The 26,767-nt window shown below is 43.7% G+C and overlaps 1 protein-coding gene across 1 annotated transcript in view; it reads right to left on the bottom strand.

Annotated features, from left to right (window-relative positions):
- Nucleotides 1–26,767, bottom strand: part of ACSL3 (acyl-CoA synthetase long chain family member 3) — a 77,602-nt gene that overhangs the window by 35,152 nt on the left and 15,683 nt on the right. The window contains exons 2-3 of the mRNA XM_058665070.1: nucleotides 15,091–15,148; nucleotides 3,095–3,508 (exon numbers count right to left, since the gene is read on the bottom strand). Of these exons, the coding sequence (XP_058521053.1) occupies nucleotides 3,095–3,472 (378 nt within the window). The 5' untranslated portion in view covers nucleotides 3,473–3,508; nucleotides 15,091–15,148. The remainder of the gene's footprint in view (nucleotides 1–3,094; nucleotides 3,509–15,090; nucleotides 15,149–26,767) is intronic.

The raw sequence follows: 26,767 nt of genomic DNA, 5'->3' as shown, positions 1-26,767 counted from the left end.
CCCCACCGCTGCAGTAGAGCTATCTTTATCAGCTTTATCTCACGCCACCTGTCTCTCAGGCTTTGTAGGAAACTGACTCCTTGCTAGATTAGTGGTAAGACCACTCTGGGATGGCTTTGCCTGGACTTGTATCCTGGTCCCATGACTTAGCTGTGAGTTAGTTTTGAGGATACTTCGAGACGTTTGTGGAAAAATAGAGTTCAGTTAAGTTTATTTTTGTGCAAAAAAAATTTTTGAAATGCATGCTTTCATTATAAACATTTTACATAAACTTTTTGAAAACTTCTTTTATGTGTGGATTTCGTAGCGTTTGTTCCAAAATTAATCTTATTCTAGAACCGTGTGCCTCAGAATTACATGTGCAAAATGAAGGTAATTATGGGAACTAGCTCATGTAATGACTAAGAATTTAATGTGTTAATTCTGGCAGTGACTTAATATGCAGTAGACACTAGTAGCGGTAGCTGCCTTCCTCATGCCATCCTCAGGATTGTTGTCGGGTGTTCAGGGATGTGGGAGCTGTCAGCCTCTCAGGCTTCCTTACAGTAATGTGTTTATCGTCATGTTCAAGTGCAGAGGGAAAGGTTAAGCTAAGATGGAACAATGCTTCAAAGTTATTTTGAGGTAAGATCCACATTTTACTTTAATCCTATTGTAAATAGTCTATCTCATGAAACAAGAAAGAAGCTTTAAGGTACTGCTAAACCACTGGCTTAGCTTTTCCATTGAATATTACTTGCAAATATGAAAACTATTTATTGAAGATGCACTGTAGGAGGACATGACTGGATCTGTAGGAAGATAATTCATTAAGACAGAACAATGGGAAGTCTTGCCAGCTGCAAACGGCTCCGGGGACACTTGATATGGAAATGCACAGGCAGGAGCCCCCTAATCCTCAGGCCAAGTTTACAAAACAGTGAGGCATTTCCAGGCAGGTGTGTAGGAACTCCCATTGTCTCAAGTCAACTCCCTCTGGCAGCTGATATGTAAATTCCTCAAACCCTCCTCCCCCCATGCCTACGTGACCTCCGGTCTTTAAAGTCTGGTTACGTTAATAAACTTCAGCTACCGATCATCAGTCAATAGTCCACCTATATTATTATCACCTCCGTGCACAAAGACACAGCAAACAATGCACTTCATGAAAAACATCTTTTGACCTCTCCCCGAAGCTGCCCTGCTTGGCAGGCTCTAAAGAGAGTCCCTCTCCAAGTGGCACCCCACTGACACTGCCACAGCTATGCGGCAGGAACTACAGAGATTAACGTCTTAACTAACCAGCAGCACTGCACATTTTCTTCAGAAAACGCTTGATTGACTAAAATCAAACTCTAAAGTTATTTCTAGCTTTCCAACAAATCTAATGTCATACAACAAAAATGTGTTTCTCTGTCATTCTTTTAAAGCTATATTCATAAGGTTTGATGAATCCAACTGACATTTAACTATTAACAAATACTATCATTAAGCAGATCTTTTAACCTATGGAAATTCAAAAATCCTATAGTAATGTCCTATTAGCAGAAAAAGTGGTGGACTAACACTATGTCTCACTGACTAACTTTTCAGGTTTTTTAAAGATTATTATTTATTTGAAAGGCAGAGTTAAAGAGAGGAAGAGGCAGAGGTGGGAAGAGGGAAAGATTGTCTCCCACCTCTAGTTCACTCCCCAAAAGGCCATAAGGCCCAGGGTTGGGTGTTATATTCTGGTCTCCCACGTGGCTTCGGGAGCCCAAGTACTTGAGCCATCCTCCAAGGCTCTTTCAAGCACTTTAGCAGGGAGCAGGACTGGAAGTGGGCCAGGGCTCTTTGAAGCAATTTAGCAGGGAGTAGGATCAGAAGTGGACCAGCTCGGACTGGAACTCTCAAACGGGATGCCAGTGCTGCCTGCCACTGGTGGCTTAATCCCCTGTGCCACAGCAGCAGCCCCTAACTTCTCTGTACAAATTTAACGTTTTATTTTGTTGAGTAATCACCAAATACAAAGACACCAAAGCAGGCAGGAAAGAACCGCGCTCACTCAGCTATACGTGGTCTGGGATCGTCTGCTTAAAGCGCCTGCTTTCTCAAGAACAGTTACCTGAACAGCTATGACTCTGAGCTGGCCAGATTGATTTTGAGCCCCTTCAATCAGAACTTACTTCTCCAGTGTTTCTAAACACGTGTTCCTACCTACGTAACAAAGCTTCCTTCAAACCCCAGTCGGGAAGGCAGATTCAAGTCAATTCCCTCCCCTCTACTGGCCAGTAATGAAACCTCCCTCTTCTTCCAAGGCGGGCAGCACAGAGCATGATGGGTGCGACAGCAAACTGTGCTTGTTGTGTCCTTCTCAATCCTCTCCAAATGGCTAAGGAGTGGGAGTTCTAGAGTCAGAAGGCCTGGGACCTGACTTCCAGCTGAACTGTAGCCTTAGCCAAGGCACCTCAACCCATCTGTGCACAATGTCATCTGTAAACCTGGGATAATGGTAACTCAAAGAGCTAAGCTGACCAATGCAGACTCATGAAATAGCTGGACTCATGATCAATACTAAGGAATAAACAATGATCATCCCCATGTTTGAAATAAAGAAAATGAGACAAGATGGCTAAGTAATTTCTCCAAAGTCATAAAGTTACAACACAGACAAGCTACAACTGAAGCCTATAGTCCATGTCTGGAGGCCAGGCTCCTACCCACTGTGCTTCGAAGAACACACCACCCTCTATGTCAAACCACAATGGCCAGCTCTTCTGTGACTGTGACAAGAAAATTTTAAAACCATACAATTGTCACAATTATCAAGACATTAAGTACACACCACAAACCCCAAGAAAAGCCATTTAAGAACTCAGATGCTGCGACAACAGGAACAATGGTTTAATCCCCGAAACTATCCTTCACATTCTATTTCAAGTCATAGCAGACACCAGGATTGCATATATTTGGTATCTTTCTAAAATGCAAATCAAATCAGTGCTGAGATGAGACTGCCTTCCTATACAGTTTTTCTGACATCAGCATACTCCCTTAAAGCAGGCTGTGCCTGGCCCTGGCCCGTTTCTAAGAGGACAATTTATACAAGGAACTGAAAGGCAATGAAACAGCTTACCTTTTTAAAAACTTTCCCATTTGGTTGCACTTCATCTTCCTCATTTAAAACTTCACGTGTTCCCAAAAGTCTTTTGTCTTTAAATTTGTTCTTGGAATACATAAAAACTTTATCTAGTGTATCGCAGCCAGGGTACAACACTGAAGCCAGGCCATCCAAACTATTAACAGATCTGTACGCAGAATCGGGACTTGAATTTACAGGTTTTGCTTTAATTTTATTTGATTTTTCATGTCTTGACTCAGATAAAAAATAAAATGGAATGTATGTTAAAACTGTATAGAGTGATATTATAAAATGTATGAAATATAAAAGGATGGGGTTGATGGTCTGTTTCAGTTTCATGGTAGACGGTTTTGAAGATACAAGGTTATTCATGTGTTCCAAAGTAGAATTACAGATTCCAGTAAGAATCTAGAAGGAATAAAAAGACATTAAGTCAAAATTATTTTAGCTTATTTACAGCAGCACAATCTACAACACTGAAGGCATGAAAACAAACCAGATGCCCCTCAAAAGAGGACTGGATAAAGAAACGGTGGTACATCTACTCTATGGAATATTATTCAGCCACTCAAGAGAATGAAATTCCACCATTTGCAACAAAATGGTCCCCACTAGAAAACATTATGTTCGGTGAAATAAGCCAATCCCAAAAGGACAAATATGTGTTCTCTCTGATATTAGGCAACCTTCATGCAATACACAACAGATATGTAGGTAAACATGCATGTACATACATTCATCTAGAGGAACTATATAAGGGGGACTATCATACCAAGAAGGGAAGATACTCCCAAATAAAAGATGGACCCCCAATGAAACTGTGAAATATATCTTGACAATAGGACGCTGGACTTATCTATACCTACAATGTCAGGATACACTTCCATAGGAGAATGATGGACTTCTGACTGTTTTTGAAGGAGTATACTATTTTAATGATATAGGGGAAATCGGTGAAGGGGAAGGTGATTGGCGATGGTGGTAAGCAAACAAGGTGTCCTTTGGTTGGTGTGTTTGTTTAAAAATAAAAGCTGGGAAGGAATTAGTACACTGAACCCCGCAACATTCTGATAATTTCAGGAGACTGATTTCTGCCCAATTAACAATTCTCCATGGCACGCTAAATAGATGGTCTTTCCAATCTAATCCCAGGCTTTCGCAAACATTTCCCAGTTCTAAGAGGGGTCAAACCAAAAGAAAAAAAAACAAGAATGTAAGCCAAAAACTTAGCCACCTTGTTTTTTCTTTTTTTAACATGTCATAGCATGAGATGCCACATCCTCCTCTCACCTTCACTGTGCCTTCTTTCCCAGCGAGTCTCACGCTCACTTTAGGCTGCAGCACACAGCTGAAGTAGGGACACTCACATTTGCATTTCTAGACATTTCTCAATTGAGGTAAGTGAAACCAAAGAAGAAAGCAGTAAACTTGCCTACACTCAATGCTTTGCATTCATTCAGAAGACTTACTGACAATGTGCTGTATTAGACACTGTCAAAAATCCTGAGAACACAATAGTGAATCAAACAGGCCGAGTCCCTGCTCTCCTGGCACCTCTACACCTTCTGGGACAGGCAAACAGGCAAACACACATGTAGGTACACATGCATGCCAAGTACTGACAAATGCTGCAGGCAAAGAGAAATCCAGCTTGGAGAGGATCTATCAGCTGAGTAGCCATGAAAAAGGTCTCTGGTGGGAAATGCCCAGAGAGACCTGTAAAGGAAGAAATACAGCTAGGTTCCCACCCAGAGGAGGAACACTCCAGGCAGAGGAAATGGCTGCTGTGTAGCAGGTGGGTACTACCCATCTAAGAAACAAACGGAAGCAAACTAACCAGCACCCTACCCAGGACTCCAATCTGTCCTCAGAGGGGGCAGGGAGCCAGCATTTTTTACCTGGTCCCCTCCATCTCCACATGCATTCTATTCCAGGCATAAAGCCTAGAGAACTGCAATGTCTTTCACCAGTCACTATTCATAGGGTGCAAGCTCACCCTCAGGCACAGCCGGCCATGAACACGCAGCACAAATTATTGCATCTGTTCACTTGTAGAAAAAAAACAGAGGTTTTACAGTCAGAAAAGCTCCAAATAAAGACTGCTAGCACAGCCATGGCCTAGCCAACTGTTCACAGAGCAGAGACTAACCTCCCAAAATCAGGGCAGCACTGTGGCACAGTGGGTTAAGCCACACCTTTCAAGGTCAGGATACCATACTGGAATGCAGGTTGAAATCCTGGCTTCTCCACTTCCACTTCCAATCCAGCTCCCTGCTAATTCGCCTGTGAAGGCAGCAGAAGATGGTCCAAATACTTAGGTTGTTACCACCTACACAGAACACCCAGGTGGAGTTCCAATGTCCTGGCTTTGGCCTGGCCCAGGGCAGCTATTATGGCTATTTGGGGAATGAACCTCTCTCTTTCTCTTCCCCACCCCTCACTGCTTTTCAAGCAAATAATTACACACACACACACACACACACACACACACACAATCTGAAAGGTATAGAGAGAGATCTTCCACTGGTTCACTTCCCAAAAAAGGCCAGGGTGCCCAGAGCTTTCTCTGGGTCTGCTGTTTTTCCAGTCACATTAACAGATGGCAGCTTAACCCACTAGGCCTCAATAAATAATATTCTAAAATGAGAGGGAGGGAGGGAGGTAAACAGGGAGAAATACGGGGGGATAGAAGGAAAAGGAAAAGGAAAGAAAGAAAAACCACTTTTGCCGGCCCAGATGCAGCACAGAGCCTCGGAGATGCCGCAGAGGCCGAGAACAAGCGGCACCTCAGCAGACCTTGGGAATGAGGACTTCGATGATTCGCGCACACAGTTCGGACCCAATGGCATCGTGAAAACTTACAAGGCTTCAGTGGCAACAATTTAGATGAGGCTGGTAGCTCTGTAACACTGTGGTTATAACCGAAAAGACAATATCAAATCCGTAATTCCAGATGCTGAAATCACAAAAGATCAAAATCCCTAAAGCCTAAAGAAAATCCCTAAAATCCCAAAAAATTCATGACACTGAAACCCCCAAAGCCACAATTTCCAACTTAAAACCAGCAGGGCTGAGGTGGGGTTGGGTAGTTACGCCAAGGATAAAAATTTCAATTTAAAAATGTGTTGTTAGTCTGCACTGGCATTTTACATGACAAAACTTTACGAGATTTTTGTACATTAAAACCACACTTGGTTGAAAAAGCCAACGAAACTACTGACTGGTTCAAACATAATCATGTGCCTGGCAGAATAGGACAGTCCCAAACCATGCTGTGGTTCAGCCACCAGGGCTATTTCTGCCAAATCTGTTAGCTGAATATGAATACATATAGAACGGATTTATGTGTACCCAAAAAATAGACACATGCATAAAATATGAGAAAGTTTAATAGAGAAATGTTTATTTCTGTATATATGGAATCATAGAATTTCAGAAAGAGCGAGGCCACATGGAAAATGAATGTGAGCAGGTTCCGACAGGGGAGCTGTGTCACTCTACTCAAGGCCTCGCAGTTACAGGGCAGGCGGCCAGCTCTCAGAGAACACCAGGCGCACCTGCCCACAATATATTCCTATTTTATAAGGATATATTTTTCATGTCAAATTTTCTTTTTAATGTTTTACATTTTTAGGGTTTCCCACACACACTAGTGTTTTGTTTTGTTTTGTTTTAAGATCTATTTGGTTTTATTTTGAATGGCAGAGTTACCAAGAAAAAGAGAGGAAGGGAGGTAGGTCCTCCCCATCCTTTGGTTTACTCCCAACGTGACCACAACAGCTGGAGATGAGCCGCCATGAAGCTGGCAACCAGCCAGCTTCCAGATGCTTCTTCCAGCTCTCCCACAGGAGGGCAGGGACCCAAGAACTTGAGCCATTGCCTGTGCTTTCTCAGGGAGCCAGACTGGCAGGGAGTAGCTGGGGCATGAACCAGTGCTCACATGGGATGCCAGCCCTGCAGGCGGAGGCTTACTGACCTACTATGCCACGGCACGGGCCCCTCCCTTCAGAATTTTAAATCGGATAACTAATCTTGGACCAACTGAACCCTATTTGCTAAAACGGCTACAGGAAATGAAAAGAATGAGAAATTAGCCCAGGGTACATCTTAATGTTGCCGCATGGTAGAATGAGTATCAAAAACAAGCTTGAATAGTTAAATACATCAGTCTTTCCTTCATAGCTTCTGAGTTTTCAATCCTTTTTAAAGCCTTTCATCCATTACAAGGTAAAAATTTTGGTCTCAGATTTTTTTCAGTAGTTGGATAACTTTCCCATATAGATTCTATTAAGTAAAGTTTACCTTTCTATACTGTGTGACGAAGTTAATCTTCTTCCTTCTCAGATGAACTGCCTCAACTGTTTACTAAATAAATCATGCTCTTTCCAGAAATCATCTTCATTAACAACTTCTTATTCACACCAGGATGAGTTGTAAATGCTACTCCTTCTCTGATATCTATTGCTTGACTAAGCTCATACTACTTCAAACACAGATATACAGCAGTGTTTTCCAAACATAGTACATGCCCCAATCATATCACAATTATATGATTAGTTCTGTAAAATGAAGATTCTGCAGACATACCTCCCCACTTCCTGTGACGGGATAAGACAGGGTCAACACTTGCTGGCAGGAGCAAAGGGGAGGAGTCCCACAAAGAGTGTACACATTGTGTGCTTCTACCCAGAGGGTGCTTGTGGCAAGGAAAAACCTGCCATTCCACCCTTAGAGATTTCTACTTTTATCATGAGACTAGAAAGAAGTTACCCATCACACTTCTCCGGTGACTTTCTGTGGATAACCTACACAAAATTACAATTCTGGGCTTCAGATGGGTTTTGTCCCTGCCCTCTTACTGATGTTACACCGCTTAAGGATGGTTATGATGAACACATACTGTCTACAATTAAAAACTGCACCCCTTTCTCCACTACCCCCTCCAAAAAAAAGAGAATCAAACATCCAATTTCACCATGGGAAGAAAAGCTGTGTTAAATACCAAAGCATAACTGGAGAAGTTCAAGAAAAAACAGGAAGAGAAAGAGAACAGGGAAATGGTTTAATCAGCCAAGACAAATCAAATCCTTTGTTTTAAAGATAAAGACACACAGATGGTTATGACCCAGAGTTAAGAAAGAAGACAGCCTAGAACAATACCAGCTTTATTATGTAAACATTAAAAACAAATTATATATACAAAGCTTTGGGCCCCTGCACCCCACTAGTAGACCTGGAAGATGCTACCAGCTCCTGGCTTCATTGTGGCCATTGAGGGAGTGAAATCAGCGGATGGAAGTTCTTTATCTCTCCTCTCTATAAATCTGGCCTTTTCAATAAAAATAAACAAATCTTGTAAAAGTATACACACAAACACATACATATGCATTGACCTGGAGGGATTCCAAGAAGCGCATGGAGGGGGCGAAAATAACCGTGGGTACCCAAGGCTCTTTGCCTAACCACACAAAGGGCAGGAACAGTGCAAAGGCTTCTAAGCAGCTTCAACAATGCGAGTAAAAGTCTATTCCCCTTTCACCATTACACCTTTCACTGTACTCTCAGAACTGCTAATTAAAATGAATCAAGTTAAACAACATTACAAGGAAATGACCTATTATTTGTTATACAATTACATATGAGCAAACATTGAATCTTAAAACAGGAAACTATGTGATAACGAATAGCTAGGTTCAAACACAATACGTTTTTAAAATGTTCAGTATTCAGTTGCATTATGTCAAAAATTACACATTTTATCATTTTAATTAGTATTTGCTTTCAGTTTAGTAAAAAAAAAATCTTTTCCTCATATAACCTATATTATTTGCAAGAAACCACTTGGAAAGAGTGGAAGAGATGGTGAAAATAGGGTTTTTTGTCGATGTCATGAATCTGAGGATTGATTTTATGGTTATGAAAACAACTGTACACAGAGTAATCATCATTTATGCTCACCTAAAAATACCACCTTTAACTGATACATTTTTAGAATATATGAAACTGATACCAAAACCAAATTTTATGTTTAACTGATATCAGGTCTTTAAGAGAGTGCATTAAATTCCGATTTTAACATAAAAGGACATAAATCCTCATATTAAAGGCTTCCAACAGAGCCAACACGCATTACATAACAAACACGAGAGGGAGCCGACTGCCACAGGCACGCATGCATCCTAGTACATTAGATGACCCACTTAGACCGGCCTGCAGGGATACACAGGCAAGCATTCCAAACTTCACAGGCTCCACAGCACCGGCAGCATAGCACTTCAATCCCAAACTGGTAGGCCGAGAAGGTTAACTCCCACAGAGCTGGTGGCTCACTCCATTAAAGGGCTCTGCAAGCGAGGGAGTGACACAGCCATTCTTCACATATCCCACCAACAGAACGGGCATGTTCTGCTCATGCCTCCCTACTCCCACCTCTCCTCAAGAAGAGACCTGCAAGTTCAACCACCAGAGGGCGGAAGGAGGCTGCCAAGGGCAGGGAGTGGAGAACAAATGCTTCAGAGGGGGCATTTTTTTTCTTGGTTACTTTGCCTCATAATCTGATTTCCTCCTCCGTATTTTCCTTTCAGTTTACAATAACCGAGCATGCATTGCTACTACAGACTTCATATCCACAGACAAACCCAGCTCCATATTTTCTAATGAGGTGTATGTAAGTGGATTATACAGATAAGGGAATTTCTACAACATAATTTCATAAGCAACATAAAATATGCAAACACAAAATGTGAATTCTCAAAAACCAGAATTTCCAAATAGATGCCCAAAAATGTTTTACGTGTTGGTATGATAAACACAGTAAGATATGTTAAATTTAGTTACAGTGGTAGAAAAAGGGAAGGGGGAATGCTAAGAACCAAAGATCTTTGCATTTCTGAATATTTATTAGACTCTTAATTTAAAGCCAGTCTGTGGCACATGCATCCCACAAGGCCAGCAGCCCCACTCCCCACACCAGCTGCGCCACTTCTGATGCAGCCCCCTGCCAGTGTGCCTGAGAATGCAGTGCAGCCCAGTAGCCACACTGGAAACCAGAAGAAGCACCTGGCTCCTGGCTTCAGATGGGCCCAATTCCAGCTGTTGCAGCCTATGGGGAATGAACCAGCAGTTGGAAGCTCTCTTTCTATGGCTCTGCTTTTCAAAAAGTAAACAAATCTTTAAAAACAATCTTTAACATAAATGCCAGTACATCCTGCTCACAACCCCAAACAATTCAGAAACAACAATGACTTCTTATGTATTACTTCCTACCCCTAAACTCCTCTCTGCTTAGCCCACCTTGCCCTCTCGGCTCTTCTCCATGTCACAGACTCAGGCCTTATTCACTGTTAGATACTGAAGGTGCTCTGAGCTACAGTCCAACGAACATTTTGCACTGGAAGACGCTGTGCTGAGCTGTCAGCAGGCCCAAGCCTCTCTCTTGTCATCACATGCAATGACTCCACAAACCGTTTTATCGTAGGACTCCATGTCTCAACTGTTTTGCTGTAACAAGCTCTCTCCAAAGCACACCTAACGTTTTAAATATACACACACCCCCTAAGTAAATTCTGTGGTTAACACTTGTTACAAGAAAAAAAAAAGAATAAAAGCCCCTCACTATATACCTTTTGATTCTCCTTTCCGGAAAAATAAAAGTTACATGAGAACAGTCTATAGAAACTAAAAGGGTCCTACATGAATGATTTAAAACACTGATGGTGAAATGAGAAACCAGGGTCAAAAAAGGCAGACAGAACTATTTTCTTCCTCCCAGAGCTGTAATGGAAAATACAACCAGCAACTATTATTTGTTATCAGGAAGCTTCTTTAGAGGAGAACCTGGATCTGCTAAACATGTTTTCTTTTCTGCGTCCCAAGATTAAAAGCATAGTAAAAAATACATAAGGTTTTAAAATATTCACTGATTGTATATCTTGCAATCCTTCTGCCCAAAAAAGCATCCTCAACTGTAGGAAGGTGGTTAAACTCTTCACCAACACACAGTCGATTATCTCAGTGTTGTGTAATGGAGTTCTTCACTGAGGTAGAAAGGATTTTCCCTTTTTAAACCCTGAAGTATTAACAAAAGCTCCCAACAACATTGAATATTTCAACTCTGACGCTACAGGTGTTTTTGCTATATGATACTGCAAAGACACAGGGCTGCAAATCAGCATCATTAACCTTTGCAGGGACTTCTGCTACGTAACTAATAAGGTGGTCAAGAAATTCTGGACAGAAAATCAATTTAAGACACTATGAGAAGGGTCCACACCAAGCATGGCAAAGTTAAGCCCCTGCCTGTAGCACTTTCCACTCTCCCTCCAGCCTCTGAGCTCAGGACAATACCCAGAGGAAGCTCCTGGCTCCCGGCTTTAGACCCCAGCTCTCACCATTGCAGCCCTTTGGAGACTAGATTAGAGGATGGAATATTCTTTGGCTCTCCTTCTCTAACTCTGCCTTTCAAATAAAAATAAATATTAAACAACAACAAAATATCTATAGCAACAAAACCTCCTCCCCAAAACCAGACAATGTTAACTACAATTATCTGTATCAATGCATTACTATTTATTATTATTTAATGTCATATATTATCTTTGTTCTCAGTTTCACTGCAAGCCTAAACTCTTGAAGCAGTTTAAGCTAGAAATCCACAATCTATGTTTCCTATAACCAACTACCACTCAAAAATATCTGTAGGAGTATTGTACTTGTTCCAACATGCCTAGTCACTTCACAGCACTCCTCACCTGGCCAAAAACACTCCTCAAGGAGATACAGACAAGGAAAGGTCTACCTTAGAATGAAGGCCCACCACTAAGTAGGGCTGGCCCAGGAACCCACCTGTGTGCGCAAAATCTGCCATTGGGAGAGAGGTTCTGATGGAGGAGCTTGGGAAACTCCTCTGTCGGGACACAGTCCATGCAGGTGAGTGCAAGAACCAAGAAGGGGAGCGACCCAAACTAGGACAACATACGGTACCCACCAGCGTACATTTGGTGCAGGTCAGGGGCAGGTCAGACTGGGTCTGTCCTATCATCAACTGGCGAATCTGAGGGCCAGAATGAAGTGTGGGTTGGGCTGGGTCAGGGTCGCAATACCAGCCGGTCCACATGAGGGCCGGGATTGGGGGCTGGCAGGGCTGAGCTAGGCTGCAGCCCCCACCAGTGTAAATTGGAATTGGGGGTGGGCCTGGCCTGGCCAGGCTACAGCACCCACTGGCAAATGCCAAGGTGAGGGGACTATGCCAAACTGGGCTGCAGCACCCAAACATGAGGGGTGGTGGGGATGGCCCTGGAGAAGGGGCTGCGAAGACTCCCTCTGCTGGGCCACTACCCGCACTGGTGAGCATGAGAGCTAAGATGGGGGCACATCAGGCCGGGCAGGGCCACATCCAATGGCCTACATGTGAGCTGGACCAGGGAAAAGCCAGGCTGGGCTGTCTGTACCTTCTGGTACATGCATAAGTCAGCGTCAGTGTGGACTGATTGGGCTTTGCTGCAACATCAGCTGGCAGATGCTGGCACAGGGGACAAATTCTGTCAGGCACTGGAATGGCCTAGAGATGGTGGCACCCACTGTTACCAGTGTGAACTGGATAGTACGGCTGGTTGGGACGAACTGGGCTTCAATAACCATTAACATATACAGACAGGACCAGTATGCTATACGTACAGGCAAGCACAGGAACCAGGGCAGAAGCAGGCCTGTTGGGGTGTTTTGTGGGTCACTCTGACTAGGCTGCAGCTCCCATTGGTTTACATGAAGGTCAAGTATGTGGTGGGCAGGATTAGGCTGGGCTCCAACACCCATCGGGTTTTGTAAAACACAGGGCTGGAGACAGAATTGACCCAGCAAGTGCAATTGTCAGTGTGTGTATAGGCTGATTTGGGTGACAGACTGTGCCAGATGCTGTACTGGCACACACACACAAGAATCAGGTCTGGGATGGCCTCAAAGGTTTCTTGGGCAATTCCCTACCAACTGAACTGCTGGACTCCGAATTCTAACCATGGAGAGAACTGCAAGTTCCATGGGCTGACTGTGGGAGTGGATGTGTCAGAGCTGGGCCTCCTCAGTGGCTCAGACGGAGCAGAGGACATCATATCCAAATGTACAAGGAGCCTCCAAAGGACACCTGGCACTATAACGGAGGACGGAAGACGGAAAAAATTGATCAACTACTCCAGCCAATCATTGGCAGTGAAGATCTGGGCAGACAGACACACTAAGGAGGACTATAGCAGCCAGTGGATTTGGGAGAAATTTGATACTGATTGGAGTGGTGGGATCGCCAGCAATTTAGGACTGTTGAACTATCAAAACCTCTTGAGAAATTCACGGTGTTATACATTTCTATTTTTCTTCCTATTGTTGATTTTGTATTGTGGCTTTTCATTTAAGAGGGATGTGTGGTGACTGTGTAATGGAGACTATCATGTCCAGATGTGAGGATGCAGTGCAGTGTGCATCTCTACTTCCAGATCAAAGATGGAGTCCCAATGAAACTATTAGCTGTATCTGGACAACAGGAGGCTGGACTCTCTGCCATTGTCCATGCCCTCAATGATGAACATGTGACTGTTATGAAGAGCTATGCTACAGTAAAAATATAGGGGAATTCAGGGGGGCAGAAGGGATATGGGAAGGAGACAAGGGAAATAAAAATAAACAAACAAATAAATAAAAGAAGGAAAATATCTTAAAAAAAAAAAAATGGAAGGCCCAGCAACAGCTTTTTCCTTAATTTCTGCCTCATTAAGAGATGGAAATCCAGATGTACCGGTTCCAGCATGGATACATTCCACACTGTAAAGGGATAATCTGTGGGTTAAGAATCAGGACTAAGGAAGGTTTCCAATCTTATTCTCTCCTACTGACAGCTTTTAGCAAGAGACATAATAAACATATCAATTGTATAATTGTTTTAGATCATGAAAACATATAATGACTAGTAAATTCAAGTGATGTGGACAAAGATTTTGAAAAGATGTTCTGGGGCCCAGTGCCAGGGCCTAGCAGATAATCCTAGCACGCACCGGGATCCCATATGGGCACCAATTCTAATACCAGCGGCCCACTTCCCATCCACCTCCCTGCTTGTGGCCTGGGAAAGCAGTAGAGGACAGCCCTAAGCCTTGGGTTCCTGCACCCGTGTGGGAGACCTGATGGAAGTTCCTGGCTCCTGGCTTTGGATCGGTGCAGCACTAGTCGTTGTGGTCACTTGGTAAGTGAATCAATGGGTGGAAGATCTTTCTCTGTCTCTCCTCCTCTCTGTATATCTGCCTTACCAATAAAAAATTTATAAAATAAATAAAATAAAATCTTTAAACAAACAAAAAACGTTCTAAAACAGAAGATGAATGTCAGCAACGATAAGTCGCTAATTGCTCGCAGGTACTCTAAGCACGTGACCTTGTAACTGTCCTAGCCCACTGTACTTTCATTTCACAGAATGTTAAAAACCTTCAGGTCACTTGAGTCTTAAATTCTTACGACATAAATCCATAAAATCCTCAGAAGCCACAAGAGCAAGAGAATGAAACGATGCCGCACCATTTTTATACCTCAGAACAAGCATAATTATAATGCAGAATTTTCTAGGTTAACAAAACACTCACTGCTATTTTCTGATCTCAAATCTATGACTCCTATTAAAACATCCATTTAAAATTTTCCTAAAAAAACTAAGACATATTTGAAAGACCTACTGCATTGAAAGACAAACCCTCTGCAGAGACACTTAATGAAATTCAAGTTGAACAAAGCAAAGTAGACAATACAGAAAAACAGCATGGTTTCATGTTTCACTGAATTTGTACAAGATTAAAATAAGTACAAAATTACCCCCTCATAGCTTTAATAGTAATTCCACAAAAAAATGGGAAGAATTTCTAATTTTTGCCTTTTGTTGGTTAAACTATAACTGGTACTAATTTAAAACATTCAAGATCAATAAGATATTTCATAATAAGAAGTAAGTATTTTACCAGTTGTCAATGGTAGGTGATACAAGTGTCTTCAAGGCAGCTGCCTTTGTGTCAATACCTGTTAAGACAAACACATAAAGAGAAACATTACTAATAATCTGGTTAATCAGCACCAAATACCAAAAAAGAGCAGCATATACACTACACAGCCACCAGAATGACCAAGCCCAAAACAGCAAATGCGGGTAAGGACGTGGAGCAACAGGAACCAAGACAGTGTCGGTGGGAAAGAAACATAAAACCACTACTTTGGTGCATAGTGTGATGGTGTCATAAAAATCTCAACCTGTACTTCCCCTATGAGATAGCAATCATCCATCTGGTAATTACTCCAAAAAGTTAAAAAAAAAAAAAAAAAGTTCCCACAAATACTTGGAACGTGGATCATCACAGCAGCTTTATCCTTCATCACCAGGAGCTGCAAGGACCAAAGATGTTGCTCAGGAGACAACTGGATAAACAGACTATATTACACCCAAACAAAGAAAATTACTCAATGCTAGAAGGAAAAGCTATAAAGTCCAAACAAGGTACTGATGAACTACTTAAATATCTTAAATGAAATTCATACATTGTTTTTTCATAACATGTTTTTAGTGTACTCTTTGCAGACCCTTCTCATGCATGGATTTAGAAACTGGCCTATTGTACCATGGTACAGTGCTGTGGCATAGCAGGTAAAGCCATGACCTGTGGCACTGGCAGCCCATAACAGCACTGCTTTGAGTTGGGTTGCTCCACATCCAATTTGTCTCCCTGTTAATGTGCTGGGGAAAGAGCAAAGGATAGCTCAAAGTGCTTGGGTCCCTGCACTCCTGTGTGAGACCTGGAAGGTCCTGACTCCTGGCTGTGGACTGACCAAGCTTCAGACACTGCAATCATCTGAGGAGCGAACCAGTAGGTGAAGACCCAACTCCCTTCTAACCTCCCTCCCTACCTTTCAGGTAAATAAATAAATCTTAACAAAGAAAAAAAAGGGGGCCCGCGGCGTGGCCTAGCGGCTAAAGTCCTCACCTTGAACATGCCAGGATCCCATATGGGCTCCGGTTCTTATCCCGGCAGCTCCACTTCCCATCCACCTCCCTGCTTGTGGCCTGGGAAAGCAGTCAAGGACTGCATCCGCGTGGGAGACCCGGAAGAGGTTCCAGGTTTCCGGCTTCGGATCGGCACAGCACCAGCCGTTGCGGCTCACTTGGAGAGTGAATCATTGGACGGAAGATCTTCCTCTCTGTCTCTCCTCTCTGTATATCTGACTTTGTAATAAAAATAAATAAATCTTTAAAAAATAAAAGAAAAAAAGTTTTAGTTCCATGTTCCACACTCTGAAGTTTAATATTAAAAGTTTAACTCCAGCATCAACAGGAAGTTCACAGAAAAAATTCATCTCCATATAACTATGGAAAAAAAGTCAGCCTCAAAAGGAAATAAAAATTGAAGAACTATCAATTTCCCCACCTGATTTTTTTTAAATGAAAAGAAAGCAAAGTGATGAAAATATATAGGAACAGAATAATTATTGATATCTGGGAGAAAGAACAGCCAGTTTGGAGGACATATGGAAAAGCTGAAAATATAAGGTCTGGCACAGTAGCCTAGCAGCTGAAGTCCTCCTCGCCTTAAATCCACCGGGATCCCATAAGGGTACCAGTTTGTATCCTGGCTGCTCCACTTCCCTTCCAGCCCCCTGCCTGTGGCCTGGGAAGCCAGCATTGAGGGTGGCTCAAGTCCTGGGACCCTTACACCCACGTCGGAGACCAGAAGAAGCTCCTGACTTCTGGATTCAGATCTGCTCAGCTCCAGCCACTGCGGCCACTTGGGGAGTGAACCAGTGAATGGAAGATCTTCCTCTCTGTCTCTCCCTCTCTCTCTCTGTAACTCTGACTTTCCAATAAAAATAAAACACATCTCTTATTAAAAGCTGATAATATACATTCTGATGATTCAGCACATCTTTAGAGAAGTCTACCTTGCACAAACTCTGGCATATGTGCCTGTTTACTTTCCTCTGGTGCGTTTTATTAATTAAATGGCCCAATGACAGATCCTAGTGCAACGAAACCAATGTCTTCCACAAGTACTTACTAAACACCAACCTGACTTCAACTGATACTGCTCATTTTGAGAATGAAACATGGTACCCATAAAACTCCTACTTTCATGGCAGAATGTGAAAAAACAAATTGCTTTAACACGCAAAAACTATTAGACAAGAACACAGATTCAGTGCGTTAAGAAACAGGCCAGGGCCCGGCGGCGTAGCCTAGTGGCTAAAGTCCTCGCCTTGAATGCCCCGGGATCCCATATGGGCGCCGGTTCTAATCCCAGCAGCTCCACTTTCCATCCACCTCCCTGCTTGTGGCCTTGGGAAAGCAGTTGAGGACAGCCCAAAGCCTTGGGATCCTGCACCCGCGTGGGAGACCTGGAGGAAGTTCCTGGCTCCTGGCTTTGGATCAGCACAGCACCAGGCAGTGCACTCACTTGGGGAGTGAATCATCGGATGGAAGATCTTCCTCTCTGTCTCTCCTCCTCTCTGTATATCTTTAAAAAAAAAACAGGCCAAAGCAATCCTCTGTCTAGGAACTCATAAGCTTAGCAAGTATGCTTATTTTTTTCCAAGTATGCAACAACTGCAGCCAATAGAGTATTTGCAAAAGTACAAAGATAGTACCAGGAAGATAAGCTTTCGAGATAAGCTAACTACTTGAAGTAAACATATTAAATGACTATGAAGGCACTAGGCTTAAGACCTTGGGACCTCTAAATGTCAGGAATAAGCAGCTTCCTGGGTATAATTAAATTATGGATATTGGGGCAAGGAGATGATCCCAGTCTATCCCACACACGTTAAATGCCATTACAAGTGTCCTGATAAGACAGCTGTGGACGCAGCTTTGGAGCAAAGAGAAGAGAGAACCATGTGAAGACAGCAGAGATGTGAAGACGGTGGCCTCAGAGACTGGATGCGACTGCACTGAGACAGGGAATGCTAGCGCCAACAGAGGCGGGAAGAAGGAAGGAAGAGATCCTTTCCTAGAGCATGTCCAGGGAGTGACGCTTTGCTGACACCCTCATCTCAAGTCCGGAACGCTGATGACAGTAACTGGTTTCCAGATTGTAAGGGAATAAAGTGCTGGGCACGGCATGATGGCTCAGTGGCTAGATCCTCACCTTGTGCATGCCAGCTTGTGTTCCAGCTGCTCCACTTCCCACCCAGCTTCCTGCCTGTGGCCTGGGAAAGCACTGGAGGATGGCCCAAAGCCTTGGGATCCTGCACCCACACTGGAGACCCGGAAGAAGCTCCCAGCCCCTGCTTTCAGATCAGCTCAGCTCTGGCCAGAGCAGCTATTTGGGGAGGGAACCAGTGCACAAAAGATCTTTTTCTGTGTCTCTCCTCTCTGTAAACCTGCCTTTCCAATAAAAACAAATAAATCTTTAAAAAGAAGAAGAGAGAACAAACTGCTATTATTTCAAGTCACCAAATGTGTGGTGATTCATTGCAGCCTCCCAAAGCCACAAAGGCAGCATGAACGTCCAGTGTGCCGAGTGGCTCAGATCCCAGACATGTCAGGATGAGCATCTCATTGTTATGCAGAATGACATAATCAGACCTCCGCTTCATAATATAAAATAGGATGACAATGTTGAAGATTTATTTATGGAAACTGAAACTAAAAACAGGAAAACCACTTCAGAACCAAAATTCCATGCATAAAGTCTCATTCACCAGATAGTTGAGAAAAATCATCACTAAGAAACAGACAAGGGCCTGGCGCTGTGGCCTAGTGGTTAAAGTCCTTGCTTTGAACCCGTCAGAATCCCATGTGGGCGCTGGTTCTAATCCCGGTAGCCCCACTTCCCATCCTGCTCCCTGCTTGTGGCCTGGGAAAGCAGTCAAGGATGGTTCAAAATCTTGGGACTCCGCAACCACATGGGAGACCTGGAAGAGCTCCTGGCTCCTGGCTTCGGATCGGTTCAGCCCTGGCCACTGCGACCACTGGGGGAGTGAACCAGCAGATGGAAGATCTGTCTCTCCTTCTCTCTGTATATCTGACATTTCCAATAATGAATAAATAAATAAATCTTTTTAAAAATTCGCTTGAAAAGTAGAAATCCTAATTTCACCACAAGGAATTTTTAGAAAGAAGAAAAAAGCTGAAAGGGCAGAAATGAAGCATTCTGCAGGGCTGAGTGGATGAAAAAGGGAAAAAATCACTGAGGTCTGGACACAGCACACAGAAGCCTGCAGTTAAGGTCTTCTGTAACTGAACAAACGACACTGTGCAGAGTCACAGGAGACTACAACACTAACAGGTACAATCTGGGGCAGGCCACGTGGCGGGGCAGGTTAAAGGCACAGCATGGGCAGTCCGTTAGCCACACAGAGTTCCTGCGACTGAGTCCCCGTGCGTCTCATACAACTGCCTGCCCATGGGCACAAGCTCTCCTGGCGCTTGCCTCACACCTGGCTGGTGGGATGTCTGGGCAGTGAACGAATCAATGAAGAGAACATCAAGAGTACTTTCCCCGGCTGTCTGCCTCTGCCCCCCACCTCGCTCGCTCGCGCGCGCTCTCTCTCTCTATTCCATTTTTAAACACATCAAAATAAACAGAAACAGGAAGAAGAAAACGTATAAACAATAGTCTCACTCACTTTCCCACTCTGATCAACCATGTAAACACCATCAAAAATAAAATGTAAAAAAAAGAACAAAATCCAGAAAATGTAATCTGAAACGTTCCAAACAAACCAGGAGGTGCATTCACCATTCCCCTAAAGGAACGAGAACAATCTCTAACCTCAGATACTTCCGGAGCACTAGACACAAAACTTAGGAGTTTTAAGGAAAATTAAGTTTAATGTCAAATTCTAGCCCCAACTAAATTTCCAATCAATTGAAGCTAAATAAAAAAAATTTTCAGACATGCAATGACTTGGAATATCTACATCCCACAAATATCTTTTGCTAAAAATTACATTTTAAAAGGTCTTAATTGTGCATGTATATTCCTATAATAAAAGTTTTAAAGGACAATTTTTAGATCAAAAATTTTGGTCCTGTCATTTTAGGAATGGGTTATTCATTGGTTTAGTCTTCTGTTGTCATTTTACTGGGATGTTCTTCCCGTTTGCCTTTGGTTTTGGTAGGTGCTATTCCTCTTCTCTGCCAAGAGAACATCTTGAAGTATCCTTTGTAGGGCAGGTTTGGAAGAGGCCAATTCTTTTAACTTTTCTTTACTGTGGAAGAATTTTATTTCATTTTCAAAGACAAAAGAATGCTTTGCTGGATATGTTATCCTAGGCCGACAATTTTTTTCTTTTAGAATATGGAATATGTCACTCCATTCTTTTCTTGCCTATAGAGTTTCCTGTGAGAGATCTCCTGTGAGTTTAATTGGCATTCCTTTATATGTCAATTGATTGTTTTCACATGCACATTTAAGGATCTTTTCCTTATGTTCAACTGAAGAGAGCTTGATGATCATGTGTCTCGGTGAAGATCACTTTTGATCAGGCCTGTTGGGAGTTCTGTGCCCCTCCTGGATGTTGTTTCCCAATTCTTTCTCTAGATTAGGGAAATTTTCCTTTATTATTTCATTAAATACTTTTGCAAACTTAGCTTCTCTTTCTGCACCTTCTGGGACTCCCATAGCTCTTATATTTGGTCTCTTAACAGTGTCTTTCAATTCTTGAATACTTTTTTTGGCCTGATCCAGCTCTGCTTCCAGCTTTTTGTTTGCTTCCCCCTGATGACAGGAAATATCTTCCAATTCTGAGATTCTTTCTTCTGCTTGCTTCATATGTCCGCAATCATGGACATATGACTGTGTATAAAGAACTATATTTTAGCAATGATATAGAGGAACTAGGTTGGGGGGAGGAAATTGGGGAGGGGATAAGGGAAATGCCAGGAGCCTATGGAACTGTATCATAAAATGATAATAATAATAATAAAATGCAAAAAAATTTTTAAAAACATTCAAAACAATCTTTCAGATCAAAAATTTGTAATCTATTTTACAAGAGCTAGAACAATGGTAACTTAAAAAAAAAAATGAGGTATCACACAGGATACTCTCTCTACAGAACAGACCAGCCAGGCCTGCTGAGGTCTTGGTCAAACCTTCAGGTGGGCGGCACAAGCAGTGCCCACCCATTTCCTAACTAGTTACGAGACCACCAATGGGGAACAGCTTACCTGTAGGTCCCTGCCCAACAAGAAGGGGTCAGGGAAGGCTTAGCCCAAGGCCCTTCCTCAACCCTTTGGTCTCTCCCTTCTGCTGAGAGGGGCCCCACCTCCTGGCTCTCTCTTGGAAGGTGCTTCCCCTTCCCTCTCCTTTTCCTGCCCGCCTGGTCCCTTCACAAACTTTTCTGTCTGCAACTGGTTCCCAGCTTTTTATGTCTATGCTAAGCTAAGGAAAGAACCCGCCAGGCTTTTCTGGTAACACCCTGAACATTAGGAAAAACTCCTGAAATGCCAGGACATCTAACGCAACAGAGGTAAAACGACACACCACAACCCTAGTGTGATTTGTTTACTGTGTGAACACAAACAGCTCCACCAGTCTGACTGTTACTACCATTCTCTACATTCACAGGTCTATCAGTACATCTTCAAGAAAAGTCAGAATCAGTTTCTAACTTTAAAAGCATCTTCCTACTCAGAACCAACAGCAACCATCATCCTCCACATTGATATCCATTAGAACAGAAAACAAGACAAGGCCAACCGTGGCCATAAGTGTGGAAACACTGAGAAGGCTCTGGCCACGGGCTCCCCAATGTAGAAACCACCAGCCAAACTGCTACTGAGAATCTGAAATGTGTTCTAAATGTAAAATACACATGGGATTCCAAAGACTCAGTATAAAAATTAGGACGTAAAGTAGCTCATTAATAATTTTTACACTGGTGACAGAAGTAATATTCTGGATGTACTGCACTAAAAGTAAATGAAATACATTAAAATTAATTTTCCCTGTTTGTTCTTACTGTAATGTGCATACTAGAAACTTTTAATCCCACGACTCACACCTATGGGTCTCACTGCATTTCCTTCAAGCAGCACTGCAATTCAGGCACCGTAATCAGAAAAAAGGCCGGGAAAGGGTGAATGACAAACTATTGCTATTTGCAGCAAACTGCTGTATGACAAAAAAGATTCAACTGAAAAATATCCAGAGGGAAAATTCAGTAACATAGCTAAGTATTATACAGTAATAAAAATACTTATCCTATGAACCACACAGAAAATGAAATCCAAAAAATCTTAAGTCATAACAGCAAAGAAACTTTAAAAAATCTCATATAATATTTTAAAATATATATAATGATATATTTAGGCACTTAGTAATCTGAATACTTGTTAAAGCAGACTTACTCTTTAGTGAAAAAGATAAACGCAGTTCTACCAAAACAAACATATCAAATAGAACCTCAAATCAAAATCTTTCTATGACTTATCATGCTTTTTGCTTTGTATGATTACTTTACACGTTAATTCTTTTATGAAGAAAAATTTCTCAAAGATTAGCTACTGAAATATAAAAACAACACTTAATGTGCATACCCTATTAGCTGAAAAACGAATGCGAGTTTTCTAGCACAATATTTGAACTAGAAAGGAAAATTTGACTATGGTATATTTCAGATAAGTGGATAAAAAAGCATTAAGTAAGTAGGGGCCAGCAGGGTGGCACAGCAAGCCCACAACTCTACTGGCACCAGTTTGTGTCCCAGCTTGTGCCACTTCCAATCCAGGCCCCTGCTTATTCCCTGGGAAAGCATCACAGGATGGTTCAAGTCGTTGGGCACCTGCACCCATGTGGGAGAGCCAGGGGAGGCCTCTAGTTCCTGGCTTTAGACAAGCTCAGCTCTAGCCATTGCAGCCATCTGGTAAATGAACCAGCAGATGGAAGATCTCTCTCTGTTCCTCCTTTCTCTGTAAAACCTGCCTTTTGAAAATAGGTAAAGTTTTCAGTGAGTTGCTACAGTACGGAAGAAAAAGCAGAACTGAGGTAAGCAATTACATTCAGGACTCATAGGGAACACATCCCTGAACCAAATCAGCGGTCAATTAATAACCTCTCTTTCACAATTGCACATCCCCAAGCTGGGACGTTACCAGTCTCTCTCCAGCTCTGGAATCATCTCCAGTGATGTCAGCCTTAGCCTTCAGAACTCCCATGTCCAGCCCACTCGGAGTGCGCTGGGAAGCTCTGGTCCTCTCTGAACAACAAGATGCCACTTCTCTCCAATCTCCACTCAGCAGATGAGGCAAATGTGGGAATTCTCAGGCATCCAGGAGCCTGCACCCAAAGATGTGTTGATTCAATCATATTCTCTCCAGAACTTGGCATTTGGGATATGGAATGCCGGAGAAACAACAACAGCAGCAGCAAAGAATCCAGCCAAAGGCAACTTACCCCGTGAGATTCAGTTTAAACCTCCTCCTGTGGGCTCACAACAGAACTGAATCAGTCTGTCTGGGGTCAGAGCTGAATGACCGCAGCATGAGGAGTCACACGGGCTGTCACTGTGGAGCAGTGGATTAAGCCTCCACTCGACAGGCCAGTGTCCCACCCAGGAGCACTGGATCAAGTCCCAGCTTATCCACTTCCGATTCAGCATCCCTGCTAAAAGGACCTGGAGAAGCAGTGGGCGATGGCCCAGGCACCTAGGCCCTCACACCCATGTGGGAGAGCTGGATGGAGTTGCTGGCTCCTGGCTTTGGACTGGCCTAACCTTGACTATTGCAAACATCTAGGAAGTAACTAGTGAATGGCGGAACTCCCTGCCACTCTTGTTCTCCCTTCCTCCCCTCCCTCCCTCCTCTCTCCCCCTGCTGATGCCCTACCTTTCAAATAAATCTTTTTTTTTTTTTTAAAGATTTATTCATTTTATTACAGCCAGATATACACAGAGGAGGAGAGACAGAGAGGAAGATCTTCCGTCCGATGATTCAAATAAATCTTTAAAAATACTCATGATAGGACAAAGAAGAATCTCAAGTAGCAAGAGTAAATATTTACTGAACACAGTAAATATTGCGGGGAGGGTGGTAATGGAAAACACAGAATGAGAGTGCCTTTGTCAGTAAGGCATTTAGTTAAATTTTTTTTCAGAATGGGTACTTGGATGAGTACTTTGTATGTACCACATACAAAGGTATACTGTAATGCAATAGTCCAAAGGATAAGAGTTGTAGAACCGGAGGTAGCAGACACACACACAAAAATAGAAACAACTGTAAAAATTTCATGGAGGCAAAATTAATAAGCCTGCCAGCTAGGATACAGAGAGAAAGGGCTTCCAGATTAATGTTAACATTTCCAGCATGGTAGAGGAATAGACAGACAGCTTGTGAGGGCACGAGGGATACTGAAGGCAGAGGAAATACATGCATGAGACCATGTAAGTGAAGAACTGGGTGTGAAGTTTATGGGATGTAACACTGTTGGAAATACAGTGCTGGAGTTCCAGACAGAACCAAGAGCAAAGGGTTTAGTCTTCACATTCCACTGAAATACAATGCCCCAGCTGCAGGTTACACTCTACACTCTACCAAAGTTACACTGCTGGGAGAAAAGCAACTAATAACTAGAGGGCATTCAGGGCCAGAGTAATGCCCAATTTGTGTTAACTATAGTGTGCCAGCATCATTGCCTATTCTTTTTTAATCTTTTTAAAGATATGTGGGGGGGCAGACACTGGCACACCAGCAGACAGGGTCTGGAAATCCACACCTGAGTGAGCACAGGGCCCTGGACAGGCGGGCAGGGTCCCAGGGCGGCACAACACAACACAAAGCCAGAGGCTGTGGGGCTGTGGATTGCTCAGGGAAGGGGGTCTAGGGATGTGTGGAGAGAGGACTGCTGAGGGAGAATGTACAGGTAAGAGGTGACTTCTGGGGGACTTCCACCAACCAGGCCAAAGAACTGGTAAGTAAATGAGGGGGCTGAGACCAGGTGGTTTGGTTGAGAGAAACCAGAGGATCTTTCAGGCCCAAACCAATACACGCACCCACAAGAAAGACTGGACTTGGGCCCGGCGGCGTGGCCTAGCGGCTTAAGTCCTCGCCTTGGAAGCCCCAGGATCCCATATGAGTGCCGGTTCTAATCCCGGCAGCTCCACTTCCCATCCAGCTCCCTGCTTGTGGCCTGGGAAAGCAGTTCAGGACGGCCCGATGCATTGGGACACCGCACCCGCATGTGGGAGACCCGGAAGAGGTTCCAGGTTCCTGGCTTCGGATCGGCACGCACCGGCCCGTTGTGGCTCACTTGGGGAGTGAATCATCGGACTGAAGATCTTCCTCTTTGTCTCTCCTCCTCTGTGTATATCTGGCTGTAATAAAATGAATAAATCTTTAAAAAAAAAAAAAAAGAATTAAACTTTAATAAAAAATAAAAAAGAAAGACTGGGCTTATTGCTATCAACCACCACCTTGCGGCACACACTAAAGCCATGGCTGGGGAGCCTGCCTGGCAGAGCTTGACCACACTACCCATCAATGAGTGTCGGGGTAGGAGGTAGACCATGCCAGGCTGGGCCATGACGCCAACCAGCATGCGAGAGAGTCGAATCTGGGAGCAGATTCTGTCAGGGATCTCTGGACTCACTCCTGTGGGACTGCCATACCAGCTCATTTGCTTGAGGGCTAAGAGTGGTGACAGGCTGAGCTAGGCATGACCATGGAACTCACCAACACTCGTGGGTGCTAGGGCTGGGAACAGGCTGGACTGGTCCAGGCTACAGCACTCACAGCTGCATCTAAGAATTGGGTATGGGGAGAGCCGAGTCACAACATCCACCAGCACACACAAAGGCCAAGACTGTGTTGGCTAAGGGCATGCAGAAGATCTGGGTATGGGAGTGGGCCCGAACTGCCCCACATCCTGGCCCTAAATGTGAACTAGCTGGTACTGCGGCCCAACATGTTGGTTGGGGTTTGCCACAGCATCAGCTAGCTGGTGCTGGAACTAGGGACAAGTCCTCTCAGAACCACCTGGAAAGTGCAAGATCTGGTGATGGGAGTGGGCCTAGTAGGAAAACTGTGGGCATTCCTCTGATGGGCTGCAGCTCCCACAGGGTGTGATGGGGGAACTTGGGGAACTCCCCTGGTGGGTCATAGCTCCAGTTGGGAAGCATGTGAGTCATGTGAGTGTAGGTTGGGCAAGGCTGCTGTACCTTCCAGGACAGGAGGTGAACCAAGTTAGGCTAGGCCAAGACCCAGCAGGGTGCACAAGATCTGTCACTGCAACCTGATACACAAACTTGGGGAACTCCTCTGTTTGGATGCAGTCCTTGCAGGTAAGCACAAAAACCAAGACTGGAAGCAGCCCAGACCAGGCCAGGTTACCATACTCACTGGCATGTGTGTAGGTCAGGTCTGGGGACAAGCCAGCCTTTACATCAAAACACCCACTGGCAGATGTGAGAACCAGGACAGGGTGCAGGACAGGACAGGTTAGGCAGCAACACCAGCCTGTTCACATTACAGAAGGGACTGGAGGCAATCCAGGCTGGTTAGGCTGCAGCACCCACCAGCATGAACTGGGACTGGGGGCAGACCGGGCTGGGAAGGGCTACAAAAACCACTAGCCTGCATGTAAGCTGGATTAGGGGGAAAGCCAGGTGGGGCTAAGTGGCCATATGCACTGATGCTTGTATGAGCCAGAG

Source organism: Ochotona princeps, chromosome 5, assembly GCF_030435755.1.
Source record: "Ochotona princeps isolate mOchPri1 chromosome 5, mOchPri1.hap1, whole genome shotgun sequence".
In the NCBI taxonomy this organism is placed as follows: domain Eukaryota; kingdom Metazoa; phylum Chordata; class Mammalia; order Lagomorpha; family Ochotonidae; genus Ochotona; species Ochotona princeps.
Note: the sequence above shows the minus strand (reverse complement) of the source record. Positions and strands in the feature narration are given on the sequence as shown.